The 17,492-nt window shown below is 42.4% G+C and overlaps 3 protein-coding genes across 5 annotated transcripts; 1 reads left to right on the top strand and 2 right to left on the bottom strand.

Moving 5' to 3' along the window:
• Positions 1-1,503: 1,503 nt before the first annotated feature.
• Positions 1,504-5,267, bottom strand: LOC111968613 (trichoplein keratin filament-binding protein). 3 transcript variants are annotated; one of them, XM_023994311.2, is made up of 5 exons: positions 4,916-5,267; positions 3,022-3,449; positions 2,819-2,846; positions 1,912-2,724; positions 1,504-1,752 (listed from the first exon to the last, which is right to left on the bottom strand). In XM_023994311.2, the coding sequence occupies exons 1-5, from the start codon at positions 5,186-5,188 to the stop codon at positions 1,546-1,548; spliced, it is 1,749 nt and encodes a 582-aa protein (XP_023850079.1). In that variant the 5' UTR covers positions 5,189-5,267; the 3' UTR covers positions 1,504-1,545. The 3 variants fall into 3 exon arrangements, with proteins under 3 accessions (XP_023850079.1, XP_070301245.1, XP_070301244.1); XM_070445144.1 differs by lacking the exon at positions 4,916-5,267 and having other exon boundaries at positions 3,022-3,130; positions 3,266-3,833; XM_070445143.1 differs by lacking the exon at positions 4,916-5,267 and having other exon boundaries at positions 3,022-3,833.
• Positions 5,268-9,418: 4,151 nt separating this feature from the next.
• On the bottom strand, positions 9,419-12,788 carry LOC111968615 (uncharacterized protein FAM241A-like). Its single transcript, XM_023994314.1, has 2 exons — positions 12,588-12,788; positions 9,419-10,080 (listed from the first exon to the last, which is right to left on the bottom strand). Exons 1-2 carry the CDS (start codon positions 12,714-12,716, stop codon positions 9,649-9,651), a joined length of 561 nt encoding a protein of 186 aa, XP_023850082.1. The 5' UTR covers positions 12,717-12,788; the 3' UTR covers positions 9,419-9,648.
• Positions 12,789-13,504: 716 nt separating this feature from the next.
• lrit3b (leucine-rich repeat, immunoglobulin-like and transmembrane domains 3b) lies at positions 13,505-16,750 on the top strand. The gene is made up of 5 exons (XM_023993832.2): positions 13,505-13,617; positions 14,090-14,288; positions 14,424-14,685; positions 14,880-15,194; positions 15,486-16,750. Exons 1-5 carry the CDS (start codon positions 13,505-13,507, stop codon positions 16,022-16,024), a joined length of 1,428 nt encoding a protein of 475 aa, XP_023849600.1. The 3' UTR covers positions 16,025-16,750.
• Positions 16,751-17,492: the final 742 nt, after the last annotated feature.

Genomic DNA, 17,492 nt, shown 5'->3' with positions numbered 1-17,492 from the left:
AAAGGGAGGGACTTTTTTATTGCAAGGCTAGATATCCTTACGCTGATACAAGTGCCATGAAATTGGATATCACAATTGCCGGTTTGTTCAACGTAGATTAAACTAACACTGTACAGTTTGTACAGTTTGTTTGTAGCTAACATAACTGCATGTAATATAGATAAGTCACCGAGATGAGTCAATCATGTGATTCATCTGTTTGTAATGACCTTTGATATAACCTGTGAATTTTAGCTTTATGATTAAATGCAATATAGTGTTAACTAGAAACTAGATTGAACTGTCTGTGTGGGATAGGCTCTTCTGGGAGATAGTGTTGTCTCGTTCTTCTCCAACACTGTGGAGACTTATTCTCTTCGATATTGTCGGCGTCCTGGAAAAACCTTTTTTGCTGATTTAGTTTTTTTCACATACATTGAAAGTAGTCATTCCCCTCAATATTCAGTGAATGAATGAATTACATTTTATTTTTGTTTCAAATTGCCAGTTGGCAACCCATCCCCTTATGGGATTAATTGATACATAAACATTACAATGATTCACAGTGATAATTTAGTGACAATTCCTCCGGTGTTCTACGCAGTGAATGAAAAATAAATCAATACATAATAGTAGATAAGGTTATCCAAGAAATAATAACAACCTAGAGCAGTAAAATAATACAAATAAATACAGATAAATTAAACTGAAGTTGTGAAGGTTTCATGACTCTAGGTCTAATACAAGTCACGCAAAATGCCTTGTGAAGTCCCATTAATTGAATTAAGCGTTGTTCTTAAAAAATAACTTTTTTGAAATACAGGGTTTCCCCCAGGACGACGATAGGCAGTCTTTGCCTGTGGCTCAGATAGTTGCATGTTAAGTAATATTATACAGGTGATTTCAGGACTCAAAACATGTTATTCAAAACAAACTATCTGAAAATGAGTGAGATATGAATAAAAAGAGTATATTATAAATAAAACGATATTATGTAAATATGTATCAGCTTTCTGTGCTGATGAACTGCTGATATGGCAATGTCTCACAGGACTTTTTAATTAGACCCTGTTTGCTCTGGGTTTACAGAATAAAGAACATAGTATTGAATAGCTTCCCGTCTTTGTTGCCAGTACCTTAGTGGATAGGTGAAAGGACTACAAGGTTGAATAGCCATTTTAGCAGCAATACTTAGGCATTATTACACATTGTAAAAAGGGTTATGTAATTACAGCGTAGGTACATATATTGTTACATAATTACTTTCAGGTATTATATCTGTTTGCAGCATGCACAATTTAAAATACAACTTGCAAATATAAAGGGACATTTGAATCCCAGACAATGTAGGTGCTCAGTATAGTCTAGTAGATAATTGTAGCTCTTATTGTAAAGATAAGGAACAATCAATTTATGTTGACTTAGGGACATATAAAGGGCAGAAATTTATATGAAAGAGTTATAATTACATCATACATTATCTTTTAGAGGCCAATCGAAACAGTAAGCAAACACAAAAGCAAATTATATTGGCAACTTTTATTCATCAGTCTTTGAGAGTTATTTTTACATCTTGCTCCAGTGGCGGCCATGTTGTATAGAGTTGTCCTTCATGGCGTCCTCTACTAGGACCTGGTGGTAGGTGAGCAGGGGCTGCAGGTCAGCCACCGAGGACTCCACTGTGCAAAGCAGTCTACTCAGCTTGTCATTCTCTTTCAGGAACTCGGCAGAGCGGTTCCGCTCCATGTCAAACTGGGTCTGCATCTCAGACAGCTGAAAAAGAGAACCACTAGACATTAGACTTTGTAGCTCAGGGCTCAATGTAGGCCCACATGCATAGCTTCCCTTTTATTATTATTATGATTTTTTTTTAATGAAAAAATTAAGCATGACAGATAAGACTCACTTGAATTAAACAAGCATTCATCTTACCTGCATTTTCATCTCTCTCTGCCTCCGCCTCCAGATATCCAGGTGCTCTTCAAGGGCTTGGACCTGGCATGTGTCCAGGCTGTGCTGTCTGTTGTTCAAGAGGCCGGCAGCCATCACCTGCATGCTCTCTGTCTCCCTCTTCATGTCGGCCTTCAGCCTCTTCACAATGTCCCTCTGTCCCCCCAGCGTCTTCTGCCACCTCCACAGCAACGTCTCTAGGCAGGAGTGCTGGTCCTGGGCTCCCTTCTCTGGTTCTAGTTCTGGGTTCCTTTGAGCCTGTTCTAGCATTTGTGGATCTGGGTGCATTGTCTGACACTGGTTTACGCACTCTGAGTTAAGGGCATTTGCAGGCTTCCCCTCCTCTTCTTCTTCCTCCTCATCCTTCATCCCAGCCCATCCACCCCAGCTTATCTTGCGTCGCAGTATGGCGCTAACCTCCTGCACCTTCCCCCTCATCCGCTCCACCATGCCGCCCATCTCCTGGTTGGTCTCCATCTCTTGGTGGACAGTGTTCCAGCTTTCCTTGGCATCTTGCTCCTGCTGCTGCCTCAGCTCCTCTGACTTCTGCTCGGCCCTCTCCAGACGCTCCACCAGCCTCGATACTTGGTCCTTCTCTCTCTGCAGCTCCTCCTGAAGCTGCTGGACGGAGACCTGGTAGGAGCTCATGGGGTCTAATGATGGGGAGGGTGATGCTAGTGTCTGCAGCTGGAGGCCCTCTAAGGCCTGGTGCAGGTCGGAGTGGAGCTTCATGGTGCGCTGCAGCCGGGGCCTGCTCTGATTGTAGCCCTTGCCTTCAGCAGCATCAGCAACCATCTAAAAGACAAGTAAGAGGAAGTATGTAAAGCTGGCATAACTCCTCAATAAAGTGTTAAGGTCAATGAAGAATAAACAGATACATAAATTTTACCTCATCTTGTTTGCCCGGCTTTTCCGTGCTTCATGAAATAAAGAAGAAATGGTCAACAAGGAATCATTATCAACTTAAATCTGGGGGATTCGATTCCGGTCCCCAGAAATCATAAATGTTTTCGTGATTCAATAAATCAACTAATCATCAAGCTCTTGAGTAGAAATCTTTTAACACAGCCTGTCATTATCAATTTTTCTGACCTCCGCTCTGCAAACTGATTGGCTGCTTTCTTCTGCTCGGTTTTGACTGTCTCAATCAAACTGTCGGTCATCTGCCTGTGGTCTCCCAACAAACAGGTAAGGGAGGACACTACACACACACACACACACACACTGCTAAAACACACTGCAGCAAATTCTAGGATCTTCCCCAAGAAACAGATTGGGAAACATTGCACCAAATTATAAAACACACATTTTAGATGAAGATGAGTGCCATTGTTACCTTCATGGTGCAGCCGCTCCTCTTGGGCCCTCCAGTGGCTCTGGGCTGTGGAGAAAGTGTCCTGCAGGTCCTTCTGTCTCTGCTGGCACACAGACAACTCGATCTCCAGGCCCTGGATGGCTTCCAGCAGCACGGCCCGCTCCACACGCTGGGCCTCCTGGGCTTTGTAGAGCTGCTGGTCCCCCTGCGGCCGAAAGCACGGTTCAACACATGATGAACATTGCTCAGCCTTCAACACCAAAGTACCCTCTAAGCTCATCATTAAGCTCGGGGCCCTGGGTCTGAACCCCACCCTGTGCAACTGGGTCCTCGACTTCCCGACAGGCTGCCACCAGGTGGTCATGGTAGGAAACAACACCTCCACTTCGCTGATCCTCAACACAGGGGCCCCACAAGGGTGCGTGCTCAGCCCCCTCCTGTACTCCCTGTTCACCCATGACTGTGTGGCCCCATGACACGCCTCCAACTCAATCATCCAGTTTGCAGACGACACAACAGTAGTAGGCCTGATTACCAACAATGACGAGACAGCCTACAGGAAGGAGGTGAGGGCCCTGGCGGAGTGGTGCCAGGAAAATAACCTCCAGTCAACATCAACAAAACGAAGGAGCTGATCGTGGACTTCAGGAAACAGCAGAGGAAGCACGCCTCTATCCATATCAACAAGACCGCAGTGGAGAAGGTGGAAAGCTTCAAGTTCCTCAGCATACACATCACTGACAATCTGAAATGGTCCACCCACACAGACAGTGTGGTGAAGAATGTGCAACAGCGCCTTTTCAACCTCAGGAGGCTGAAGAAATTTGGCTTGGCCCCTAAGACCCTCACAAACTTTTACAGATGCACAATTGAGAGCATCCTGTCAGGCTGTATCACCACCTTGTACGGCAACTGCTGGGCTCTCCAGAGGGTGCTGCGGTCTGCCCAACGCATCACCGGGGGCACACTGCCCTCCAGGACACCTACAGAACCCGATGTCACAGAAAAGCCAAAAAGATCATCAAGGACATCAAACACCCAAACCACGGCCTGTTCACCCCGCTACCGTCCAGAAGGCGAGGTCAGCAGAGTTGCATCAAATCTAGGACAGAGAGACTGAAAAACAGCTTCTATCTCAAGACTATCAGACTGTTAAATAGCCATCACTAGCCGGCTACAACCCGGTTACTCAACCCTGCATCTTAGAGGCTGCTGCCCCATATACATAGACATGGAATCATTGTTCACTTTAATAATGTTTACATACTGCTTTACTCATTTCCTATGTATATACTGTATTCTATTCTACTGTATTTTAGTCAATGCCACACCGACATTGCTCGTCCTAATATGAATATATTTCTTAATTCCATTATTTTACTTTTAGATTTGTGTGTATTGTTGCGAATTGTTAGATACTGCGGCACTGTTGGAGCTAGGAGCACAAGCATTTCGCTACACCCGCAATAACATCTGCTAAATACCTGTATACAACCAATAAAATATGATTTGAATATACAATAACTATGTGACTGGGTTTCAACACAGATCACCTGGTCAGCGTCCCATTCGACTGTGTTTGCCCGCTGAGCTAAAGCCTAGATTGTTGATCAAGAGCAAAAAGAAGTCGTCAGGTCTCAGGCAAGATATTTTTACAAATTAAGCACTGACCTGCTCTTGCATCATGATATGGTGAAATGTAGCAGGACCTTCCTGAAACCTCCCTGTTCTGGTCAAGGAATTTTGATTTACATCATAAACAGGTTTATTAAAATTCATTATGATGTCATCAGAACAGTATGATGTTATGACCATAGAATTAGAATGAAATATTTCTATGGCCATGACTTGCTCAACTAGTTTGGTATTTCTGCAGAGGCACATGTTCATGTGTTGAGAACAGGACAAACAGGAATAACATAACAACCCACTTAACCCCAACATTTCTCCAAGGTTTCACCATCATTGTAAAGCCCTAGTTAAGTTATTTCTGGCGATTATTATTTATTCAATGTGATTAGTGATTCCTTTTAAGGTAAAAAAAATCCCCCAAAACCTGCCTCTCATTTTAAGATCAACCCTGTTACGTGAACTGAACTCTCGTTTTAATATGATGAAACTATATATTTTTAAAGAAACATTGAAAATCTTTTAGTCATACCCTAGTGTAAAAGCGGTTGAACTGGTTGTACCATTTTCTGGTATTCTGTGGTGGAAAACTGAGTGGGTTGAGCATACCACATCAACCCGGTTAACCATCGATTGACAGGCTAGAAATGTTTTAATTTAAGGCTGATTTAAGATGAAATTGTCAACCCTGTCACAGTCAACCCTGTTATTTTATATGGCACTTACTATTGTCATATTTTTTAATTCAACCTATTGAGATGGGAAAACATGTTATTTATTAATTTTTATTAAGTTTAACATGTGCTTTTTATGACAGAATGTAAAAATTTGGTCAAACAAAACTAACTTTTTACCAAGTTACACTACTCAAAAAGGCACCCAATTGGTGGAACGACCCTCATACTCATACAGTAGTAAAGAATTAACACTTAGTGTACAATTAGTGCCAAAAAGATTGAGAAAAAAAACTTAACATTGGTTACAAATTTCTCAAACATCATCCACCTTGTAATTTACCCAACATTTCAACATAGACAGAGGAATTATATTCTCATTCGTAAACAAAGATCACGCATCCCTTTAACAAACTGATCACAGACATACCTACAGTGAATCTGATGCAATGTCAATTTAATCCAATTAATTCACTCTCAATTCACTCACTCCCTTTGCAGATTCACATCTTGTTTTGCTTTGTGACCAAACACTCTTAAAAACCTACTTTGTAAATATTAATAGAGATTCCACTTTTTTTGCATATACAGTGCCTTCGGAAAGTATTCAGACCCCTTGACTTTTTCCACATTTTGTTACGTTACAGCCTTATTCTGAAATGGGCTGTCATGTGCCTTTTACTGAGGGGCTTCTGCCTGGCCACTCTTCCATAAAGGCCTGACTGGTAGAGTGCTGCAGAGATGGGAGAACTTTCCAGAAGGACAACAATCTCCAAAGATGAACTCTAGAGCTCTGTCAGAGTGACCATCGGGTTCTTGGTCACCTCCCTGACCAAGGCCCTTCTCCCCCGATTGCTCAGCTGGGCCGGGTGGCCAGCTCTAGGAAGAGTCTTGGTGGTTCCAAACTTCTTCTATTTAAGAATGATGGAGGGCACTGTGTTCCTCGACACAAAGATCTGTGCCTCGACACAATCCTGTCTCGAAGCTCTACGGACAATTCCTTCGACCTCATGGCTTGGTTTTTGCTGTGACATGCACTGTCAATTGTGAGACCCTTTGTAGACAGTTGTGTGCCTTTCCAAATCATCTCCAATCATTTGAATGTACCACAGGTGGACTCCAATCAAGTTGTAGAAACATCAAGGATGATCAATGGAAACAGGATGCACCTGAGCTCAATTTTGAGTCTCATAGCAAAGGGTCTGAATACTTACGTAAATAAGGTTATTACTATTATTAATAAATTTGGTAAAATTTCTAAAAGCCTGTTTTCATTTTGTCATTATGGGGTATTGTGTGTAGATTGAGAAAAAAAAACGTAACAACATTTGGAAAAGGTCAAGGGGACTGAATACATTCCAGGCACTGTAAACACGGAACATGCCAAACACCAAAAAGCATTCCACAAGAACTAAGGTATTTTAGTTGGCAGCACAAGATTATAAAATGACTGTTTTATTCTACAGTCGATGAATCCTGGTAGAGATTGGCCCCAGCAAAGATCTAGGATCAGGTTTCCCTAACCTTAACCATTTGGTAGCAAAGGCTACTTTGGATCAGCACTTATGGACAACATTAATTTACCAGTGTGGACTACATCCCTGGCTCTTGCACTAATAGTGTTGCTGAATATTTTCCTAGGAGTGTATGTGATGTGTATCTAATACCCCACAAGTTAAACAATGATTCTCATGCAGTGAACACTGGGCATGCTTAACAGTGCACCGGGTTACAGTAGTATAAGTAGATACTGTAAGCTATCATCCATTCTGATGTTGTGTTTGATGTTGAATATTTAGACACCAATGACAGAAAAATGGTCATCCTCATTATCTTCAAACTGTATGATAGTAGCCGTATCTAACAAAAGCAGTGATTTAGTCAGTTTCAACTTTGCAATTTGATATAGACTTTCTCACATGAATTGACAATGAAAAACCAGCAAGAAAAGTATTTGTTAGCCTTACAGCACCACCTTCTGTTTACATTTGGAGTGGTTTTCAGAATGATATACCACTCATTATTTTTGACAATGTACAGTAAAATTGGGAAAGTATTCAGACCCCTTGACTTTTTCCACACTTTGTTACAGCCTTATTCTAACATGTATTAAATCATTTCCCCCCCTCATCAATCTACACACAATACCCCATAATGACAGAGCAAAAACAGGTTTTTAGAAGTGTTTGCAAATTTATAAAAATAAAATAAAAAAACTGAAATATTACATTTACATAAGTATTCAGACCCTTTACTCAGTACTTCGATGAAGCACCTTTGGAAGCGATTTCGACCTCATGGCTCAGTTTTTGCTCTGACATGCACTGTCAACTGTGGGACCTTATATAGACAGGTGTGTGCCTTTCCAAATCACCACAGATGGACTCCAATCAAGTTGTAGAAACATCTCAAGGATGATCAATCGAAACAGGACGCACCTGAGCTCAATTTCAAGTCTCATAGCAAAGGGTCTGAATAGTTATTTACATAAGGTATTTCTGTTTTTTTATACCTGTTTTTGCTATGTCATTATGGGGATTGTGTGTAGATGTATTAAATAAATACAAATCCTCATCAATTTTAGAATAAGGCTGTAAAGTAACAAAATGGTGGAAAAAGTCAAGGGGTCTGAAAACTTTCCGAATGCACTGTATATATGTACAATTCTCATTCAAAAGGATAGGCTTGAGATAATGTAGGGATAGACTTGATATAAGTGCAAGTTAAACATCCATGATTGGTTAAACATCCATGATTGTCATGAGCACACATTTCTCCTTCACTCTGAGGTTACATGCATGTCAAAGGGAGATGTTTGAATGCATATTAAAACATAGGGGGACAACTTCAGTTACTATAGAACCTAATTAACCAGTCAGTGATATGCATTCCAGGGTTCCAGTCCAAACACTTAAAACGACACACCCTCGCCGTATGCCCTTGGGGGAATCCCTGTCGCCATCTTGGCGGGTGGTCCAAATATGTTTTTGTTTGGTTATCTTTTGGAAATTATAGAAATAAAACATTTCCCTTCTTCAGAATTTCCAGCTAGGCAGGCTAACGTTAGTTAGCTAATTAATTTGCTAGCTATTATACAGTAGGCGTATATTAATAATTATATATTTAATATAAGTAGACATGCACTCATAATTGAATGTAGTGCATATAAAGCACCGACAAGCCACCAGTGGCTGAAAACACAATCATAGCAGCATGGAGGAGTAAAGAATTTCCGGCCAAGAGTGGTCCATTTAAAAATGATTCCTTCCTCCCTCGCCCTGCAAGTGTATACTCGTCAGACGTCATGATACGTCATCAGAAGTGTCCACTAAAGTTGAGGGCTGAGGGGATAGGGTGTGTCTTTTAAGTGTTTGGACCGCAAGCTTTCTTTCCTTGATTGCCATCACTCATGATCAAAGTCTCATAACACTTGAAAATGATAGATACCAGTTAATCTGTGAGACAAAACTAGTTAAAGGTAGAGTCAGCTATATGATGTAGATGCACAAAGTAAACCGTATAGAGGGTTAATTTCCACAAAAACTAAGAGAGTTGGAGCGTGAGGCTAAACTTCTCTGGTGTTTTTGTCCAGTGGCTACCATGTTGTAAGAGCTCGAAGCGAAACCGTGTACATGCAGATACTGTATGTGACTTGCATCTTGCTCATCACACTATCTGCAGCGCTGCTAGTGCAATGTCATTTCACTGACTCTACCTTTAAGCTATGAGACATATTGCTTTCATTGATCCAGTTCTTTCAAATCAGTACTCACACGTAAGATGAGACATCGCCTTTGAGTATTGGGGTACAGCTAGTGAGCCAAGTGGTCTGATTTTGAGTTAGATTTGTTTTAAAAGCTTGAAACCAGGCAACCGGTAGTTAGGAGCAAGGCCTCCATTTTATTCGTCAGCACTCTAAAATGTTCATCCATATAGCGTACATTGGCCGGTATGAAGCTGAGCATCGAGAAACGCTCAACAAATCTAGGAAGCCTTATTGCAAACAGAAAAGACAGTGAGGGACTCACGCTGTAAGTTCACGTTTTTTCATTTTTATACACTGGAGCTCCCAACTGCCAATCAAACAGGCCGGAGATCCAGTTACTTCTGGATGAAGATGATGACAATGCACAGAGTCCCCACCAGCCCCAGAGCTTGGATGCCCAGGAACCACAGTAGGACCCAGAAAAAGATGATGATCACAGGCTCCACAATCTTCTCCCCAAAGTACATCTGGGTGAAGCCTGCACTGCGCAGGCACTTGTTCAGCTGCCCAAACAGAGTCCCCATCCGCTCGCAGTCGTCCACCTGAGGTCTGGTTGTGAGGTCGTCAATGCTTGGCCACCTTGCCGTAGGGTCACCGGCTGGGAGTGGTCTGGCCCTGGGGTCGCTGGAGCGGCATAACCTGGCTCTGGGGTCAGCAACTGGGTGGGACGTGGTTCCGGGGTCACCAGAGAGGCATGACCACCAAGTCCCGGGGTCACCAGGAGGGTCTTGCCACCTAGATCCAAGTGGTCTGCCTCTGGGGTCATCCTGAAAAGACAAGTATGGATTAAGTTTAAATGACACCCCTATTCCCCATACACACTGCTGGACTACAATTCTCCAGGACGACATAGGGCTCTGTTCAAAATAAGTAGCTACTCTACATGGAATGTGCAGGAGAGGATACCATACCAAGGATAGGCATGTGGTCGTGTTTAGTTTATTAGGATCCCCATTATATATATATATACATACATACACCAACATCTCCCCCGTAGACATTCCTGCCTTTTCTATAGATGTTATATCCTTGTATTCCTACAGCTGTATCAAAGGTCCTGTCTAAGTGAGTCTCAGAAATTGGTAATATTAACATTGTCTTAGATTAGCAAATTACCGGCACTAATCTTATGAACTTTGTTTCTGAGGCTACATTCATTTATATGAGTCAACTTTCACCCTTTCCTGGGTAGTTTATATAAAACTCATAATAGGTTGTATTTCTAATAATTCTATTTCTGATAATAACAAAGAAGGAATTAGTGGATTTAGCAGATTATGTTCAGCAGATGCCTTATCTGGTTTAGCTCAGCTGCAGCAGTGTGCTCTATTCTTTGTACCACTTCTGCATAGCGGTCTTGCTGGACTGTTGGTCTCTTCTGATTGGAGTGTTGTTCTGTTAGAATGGGGAGGAGGGGTAGTGGAAGGGGCCCGATGGAGTAGGGTGGAGCTGGCCTCTCTGGAAGGAAACCGATGGGGTAGGGTGCATCTGGTCTCTCTGGGTGGGGGCTGGTGGTTGTAATTGTGGAAGATGTATGGCAGAGTTTTTATTTTGGCTTTTGCTTTGTCCCAGATTTTTTTTAAATTGTTTCCTAGCAAACACCTTAACACCCTGTTTGTTCAAGTGTACTAGCGCATACCTCAGCTGGGGGTAAATTTCCTGGTGGTTCGCTAGGTAAACATTGTCCAAGCACAACTTCTAGACAGCTCATCATTGTTGCTCTGAATAATGTGGAAGGGCACATCTCCACGTGGCAACAGGGTGGTCATAGTGATTTTGGTGTTAGGAAATCTCTCTGCAGCTCTGACTGCCAATTGTAGGAGCTACATGTCCTCCCATTGCCATCAAATCATTAGTACCTGTGTGAATTATAATATGTTTGGCTCCATTTAATTTGTTGCTTGATAATACTTTTCAAGGCACTTGCTGTTGTTGGGCACCATAGCTTTCTAACTGACATGCCAGGGAATAGCAGTTTCTCTCTGAGAATTTCCAATTGAAGTCACATAAAATGAAAGCCATAGTCTGTGTTCTGCTGTTCTGGGCTGTGGTGTCTGGAGTGATGCTCTTTGGATGGAGTGGGGACCATAGGTGGCCTTTCATTGTCTTCCTCTCTCCTTTGTGTCCCAGCATGGCTATGCTGGCGCTGGGCGCTGGTGCTCTGGGATGTGAGCATCTTGGTGAGGTCTGGTCAGACCTATCTGACAAAGGGAATGTGCTGGTGTGGGAGGAGGAGTTGTACTGGGTCTGGTTACTGACCTCTTGTGCCGAGTCTGTGAGTTCCGGAGGTTCACTATGAGAAGCAGTGGTACTAACAATGTGAGGGTGTGGTAGTGAGGGTTGTGGTAGGCTACAGTTGTTCTCTTAGATTGTGGATGGTGGTGTCTCTGTGTTGTAGCGGACAACTCCTTTTCTAACTCCTCCCTAATGTCAGCTACCTCATTATGCTCTAGACCGTTGCCAGTTTCTTTCTCAGGTCCTCCTTTTCCTGCCTCAGAACTGTCACCTCACCACGAAGCTCATTCACCTCTGCCTCCAGTAGGGAGATATTCCCAAAGGCTTGGGACAGCTTGTCACTCTCCATGTCTGCTAGGGTGGCTTGGTTACATATGAGGGTGGGGGAACTTTTGGAATGAACTGATTTCTCATCAGATCTGTCTTCTGATTGAAGTGTATCAGTTAGAGTTCCATTCTCTTTCAAGGTGTCTGCTAGCTCTTTCTGTGATGTGTCATAAGGCTGTGTGAAATGCTATAAGGCTGTGTGAAGAGGACTCTTTTTACAGAGTATAACTTCATTATGTGCGTTATACTGGTACATGCTGGAGTCAGACTGCCTGTCAGCTTTGAAATGCAACTGTTGGTTGTGCAAGTAACTAGGTGACAGCAGAATCCTTGGCCAAAGCAATACAATAAATGCACTAAATGTAGCTGTCAATGTTCCCTCCCTGATGACCGGAGGTACACAGATCACACATCACTCTTGTCATATCTAGCTGTTAGCTAGCTATCGAGTTGCTCTCATATCATCATGACTCAAATACATGGCAAGGGATTAGCTAGCTAATAGTAATACTCCAGGCAAGCAAGCACAACATGGAATGTAAATCACCTAGTTAGGCATAAACTTTTGAGCTGAAGCCACTTGATAAATATTGCGCTGCTCGCATTGCCTAGACAACTAGCTAACTACACCCGCTGGATAGCATTGGCTAACGACGTTAACGTTACTACAGATAGACCAATGAGGGTTCATTATAAAATATATTTTAGCTACCTGGAACGTTTTCCTTTCTGTGTAGTTGGATGGATTATGAGATTGACATCTTATTCGACTGTCTAGCTCCTCAAACTCCCGCCGATGCAGTACCGGTTGATCATTCACGGTTGGTGGTATGGTCGACATGTTATACACGCCGTTAGAATGATGTTTCAGGAAACAACCAAAACATTCAAGACTGTTAATGGCACTTCCGGACCCCCGCCCACCCTGTGTCACGTGTGTAATAAACCAATCTAACATCATGGCAAGGGGCGTGTCAATTTCAACTGTCAAATAGTTGAAATGTCAAAATCAAGCAACACTGTTTCTAGAATTAGGACAGTGCTTTTTTGGAAGTATTATATATATATATATAATTATTTTTTGTTGTTGCTGTGATTCCACTATTTAGTACATTTAAGTGACTGTCAAGCAGTATGTAACTTTTCAAGTGGTAAATGTGTGAAAATTTAACTGAAAAATATAAATTAACCAAACTAATACAGGACTATGCAAGAAAATACACATTTTCACGACAGAATAAAAACCATGACATGGTTTGTGTATAAATTAAATATCACAACACATAGCTATTTATTTAAAATACCATAAAATCTAACTACTGATAATAAGGTTTTTCAATAATCAGCAATGGATTACATGTCAGGCCAACCAACTGGCATTGTTTTAGGTAGGGTACTTGACCTCTGATTTTGTGATTTAGCAGTATGCTATATAGTGAGGCACAGGATTAAGAAGAAGACCTAGTAACCTGCGTAATCCCAACTAATCTGCCTCTGCTTCTTTCCACTTGACGTTAATGTAGGAGAATTTGGGAGCGGCAGACTGGGAATGTCAACTAAACAGAGGCTAAACAGAGGAATATGGAGCTAAACAGAGGTTTTGCTTACTCTGGCCTTGCTTGGTGAATAATGTATCGACTTCTCTTGGTTCAGATGCTACATTGTTGTTTCCTGGTGGCCCATTCCTGCCCTACTCAGTGTACTTGTGTTTACCAAGGAGGGAGCAATGGGACAGGTCTCAGGTAGCGTACACTTTAGTTAATTAAATGTCTTAATTTACTGCCTTAATTTCAGTTGCTTGCTTGGGTGTGCTCCTTCTCTCATATCAATGGATCTGCATGAATTTACCTAACATCTTGGATCATTGGTGTTGTTCTTTAAAACATATACTGTACTTTATACAGCATTGCCTGACAGACTACATTTTGATCAACTATGCATCAATATTTATGTGCTCTGGAATGGTTGGACAACATTTTAGAAATATGTTTGGTCAGAGGTTGAGTAAAATATTATTGTAAAATATTATGGCAAAGGAGGTGGTAGACATGTCATTTGCCATGCTTGTTTGTTTATACAACAAACACAGTTAACTCTTAAATTCCTTGAGTTGCTAAATAGGACTGATAGGCATTTTAGCTCTGATAGCTAGCTACTCTTCTCAGTGCATTCTTCACATACATGATTCATATATCACGCTGTTTGCACTGACAGGTCTGTTTTGTGCAGCGAACCCAGCATGTCAGCCATCCCCCTCAATGCTCCAGCCGACACAGTCAAGTTTCGTCTGGAGAAGACCTCTATCTCCAGAGTGCCCAGGGCAGCCTTCTTCTACCTGTCTGAGCTCCAGTTCCTGTGGTTGACCTACAACTCCATCACCACCATCCACTCCAGCAGCTTCCTTAACTTGAAGGTAGAAGTGGGCATACTCCTACCTGTATAATCCTCTCTATTTAAACTAGCAGTATCTGCAACACTATCCTTAGAATTACTTGGTTTTGTATGAAAACTAAATTTGACAGTATCTAAAACTTACCTCTCCCTGAAGGCGCTGCGTGAGCTGCGATTGGACGGGAACCTTCTCTCTGCCTTCCCCTGGGAGGGGCTTAGGGACATGCCGCGGCTGCGCACCCTGGGTCTGCACAATAACCGCCTCTCCAGCCTCCCTGCCCATGCTGCCCTCTTTCTTCCCAACGTCACCTACCTGGACCTGTCCAGCAACAGACTGACCACTCTGCCCTCAGAGCTGTTGGACCTTTGGTTCCCTCCCCCTGCCCAACTAGCAGGCCCAACACAGAGAAGAGTGCTGGGTATGGTTCACTAATAGTAATCTTAGTGTTCTATGCAAAAATAGGTCCCTTGTCAAAGGACAGCATCTGAAATTGAGAAATACTCATATCTCAAATGTTCACGTAAAAAACATTCATTTCTTATTGGACATGTTCCCCATTTCACTCCTTTTCAAAGCTAAGACAAATGGTCCGGCTCTTTTTTGTGTCTCCAGGTATCCATGACAACATGTGGCAGTGTGACTGCCAAATCTCTATGCTGCTGGCCCAGTCTAAGTACCAGGAGAGCCCTGTAGTTCTGATGGACCAGCTCCTCACCTGTAGCCGTAGCGGGGGAACTGCCGACCAGCTGGGGGCCCCCCTCACAGAGGCTGACTTGTCGCGGTGCCAGAGGCCCTCTGTCCAGCCCTCAGCCACCCGGGTTACCTCCCCGCTGGGCAGCAACGTGATGCTCCGCTGTGATGCCACAGGCTACCCCACGCCAGTACTCACCTGGACCAAAGCAGCAGGAGCCTCCATATACAACACAGGTAAATATCTATGAACATTCTGTAACATTGCATCCAGTTAAACTCAACCCTACTCTTCAATTTTAACATGGAAAATCATTCCCTGTGCTGTTGTTTTCAAATGTCTGATTATGTTTGATCTTGACAGAGTGCTGTCAACAACCGTACAGCAAAGCTGACCCTGAAAAACTACCCATTAACTTGGACAGCTGTAAGTACTTCATGTTACCCCGGCTAGCTGCATTTTGACCCTTTTATTGCCGCATGTCTTGTCAATAGACTTGAGTCACCTATTTTTGTGTTACATTACAGTTATTCAGGAATCTCCGCGTGTGGGAATCCGATGGTCCATCATCAACCTAAATGGACTTTCGTACAAGGATGCAGGAGAATATCGGTGCCAGGCACGGAACATGGCGGGAACAGCAGAAGCCCCCATTAGACTTAGGGTGGTGGGGGTGATCGCTGTGCCCCCTTCCATAAAGAACAAGACCCGCAAAGCTCCTTCTAGATCCTCATCCAGCAACAGAAAACCTCTCCCACAAAAGCCGAAACGGGCACAGAATATTACTTCAATCTCCACCTCAAAAAAGAAGACTCTTCTGAACCTCAAGTATGTTACACCCCCCACTCCAACGAACAAGACCCAGAATATCAAAATGGCCCCGGTCCCCACCCCCCTGAAAAAAATGTCATCGTCCTCACCACAGAAGTACACACACAAACGCAAAAAGACCTCAGCCCCAAAGTCAAACAGAAAACCTCAGATATCTGTCAATACTATACCATCCTCATCAGAAAAAACTACCACTACATCGTCTTCACCAGAAAACAACAAGGACCAGATATAGTGGCCCTTTCATCTGTTACTATAATAACCCTTCTTATTCTATGCCTTTCTGTTGGTCAATATTTTAAGGAGCTCATACATGACCCTTTAAAAACAGAGTAATCAGTAGCCAACAGAGGGCGTCCAGAGCCCAGAGACATGAAGCGCAAACTACTGTTACACTTTTTAAGTGACAACAATTACCATTGAGGATCTGATGTATTCTTTTTCCAGATGTGTTTTATTTTGTTTGACTGTTTATAGAGAGGTAAGGCTTATCACCCTCTTATCTGTGTAAGATCTCTACTTGTGCTAAAGATTACGAGGACATATTCCTACAAGGACATATTCTTACTAGGAGCTCAGCTATAAAGGGCAATTCTGCCACTTCATATTAATTCTCTCCTCCACCATACCAGTGTCTACATGAAAATGGTGTGTTTCTATGATCTCTGGTAAAAAATAAAAAAAAAGAGAAGAAAGGCCCTCAAATGCTTCTCTATGAAATAACAGGGCAGGATTAAAAGTAAGATTTTTTTTAAATCATGGCTGAATTACCGACCGGGCATGAAGGGCACGTGCCCCCATTGATTTTGTTAGCCACTCTCACTCAGATTTAATTCTAACATGGCATAAGTCATGGCAAAATGTGTAGAATTTGAGGAAATTAGCTTTAAAACGGGGGGAAAAAATCTTCGCCCCATGGCAAAATGTGTAGAATTGTAGGAAATGTGCTGTAACACTAACAATTTTGCTCTTCATCCCATGGCAAAATGAGTAGGTAGCCTAGAGGCAGATAGCCTAGCAGTTAAGAGTGTTTGGCCATGAACCGAAAGGCAGTTAACCCCCATCAACAACTGCTCCCTGGGTGCCATGGACGTTAATTAAGGCAGCCCACTGCACCTCTCTAATTCAGAGGGGTTGGGTTAAATGCGGAAAGCACATTTTGGTTGAATGCATTCAGTTGTGCAATTGACTAGGTTTCCCAATTCCCTGAAATTAGTTATACATTTGCAAAATGTGTCCAATTTGCCGTAAACTTGCTTTAAAATTGCACAATTTTCTCTGTGCCCATGGTAAAATGTGTAGAATTGCAGGAAATGACCTTTAAAACTAAAATAAATTACCCGCGGTCAAGAAGGGGGGCCACTAAAATGTTTTGCTGGCGAGGTTTGCATGTAAAGGCTAGTAAACTTTGAAATGTGTGTGGACATTTTCTCAAGATTTTATAATATTTTTATTTCACCTTTATTTAACCAGGTAGGCTAGTTGAGAACAAGTTCTCATTTACACCTCCGACCTGGCCAAGATAGAGCAAAGCAGTGCGACACAAACAACAACACAGAGTTACACATGGAATAAACAAAACATACAGTCAATAACACAATAGAAAAAAGGCTATATACAGTGTGTACAAATGAGGTAAGATAAGGGAGGTAAGGCAATAAATAGGCCATAGTGGTGAAATAATTACAATTTAGCAAATAAAC

The sequence above is a fragment of the Salvelinus sp. IW2-2015 genome, linkage group LG9 (genome assembly GCF_002910315.2).
Source record: "Salvelinus sp. IW2-2015 linkage group LG9, ASM291031v2, whole genome shotgun sequence".
Lineage (NCBI taxonomy): Eukaryota > Metazoa > Chordata > Actinopteri > Salmoniformes > Salmonidae > Salvelinus > Salvelinus sp. IW2-2015.
The sequence above is the reverse complement of the archived record's forward strand: the minus strand, read 5'-3'. Positions and strand labels throughout refer to the sequence as shown.

Bases quoted from the DNA above. Each gene is read 5' to 3' on its own strand.
- lrit3b (XM_023993832.2), top strand. From the start codon at position 13,505: ATGTATCGACTTCTCTTGGTTCAGATGCTACATTGTTGTTTCCTGGTG. The intron at 13,618-14,089 runs GTAGCGTACACT...TTGCACTGACAG, and splicing joins AGCAATGGGACAGGTCTCAG to GTCTGTTTTGTGCAGCGAAC. The intron at 14,686-14,879 runs GTATGGTTCACT...TTGTGTCTCCAG, and splicing joins AACACAGAGAAGAGTGCTGG to GTATCCATGACAACATGTGG.
- LOC111968615 (XM_023994314.1), bottom strand. From the start codon at position 12,716: ATGTCGACCATACCACCAACCGTGAATGATCAACCGGTACTGCATCGG. The intron at 10,081-12,587 runs GTAGCTAAAATA...TTGTCTTTTCAG, and splicing joins CAGAAAGGAAAACGTTCCAG to GATGACCCCAGAGGCAGACC.
- LOC111968613 (XM_070445143.1), bottom strand. From the start codon at position 3,740: ATGATTGAGTTGGAGGCGTGTCATGGGGCCACACAGTCATGGGTGAAC. The intron at 2,725-2,818 runs GTAAAATTTATG...CTTGTCTTTTAG, and splicing joins AGCCGGGCAAACAAGATGAG to ATGGTTGCTGATGCTGCTGA. The intron at 1,753-1,911 runs GTAAGATGAATG...TCTCTTTTTCAG, and splicing joins AGAGAGAGATGAAAATGCAG to CTGTCTGAGATGCAGACCCA.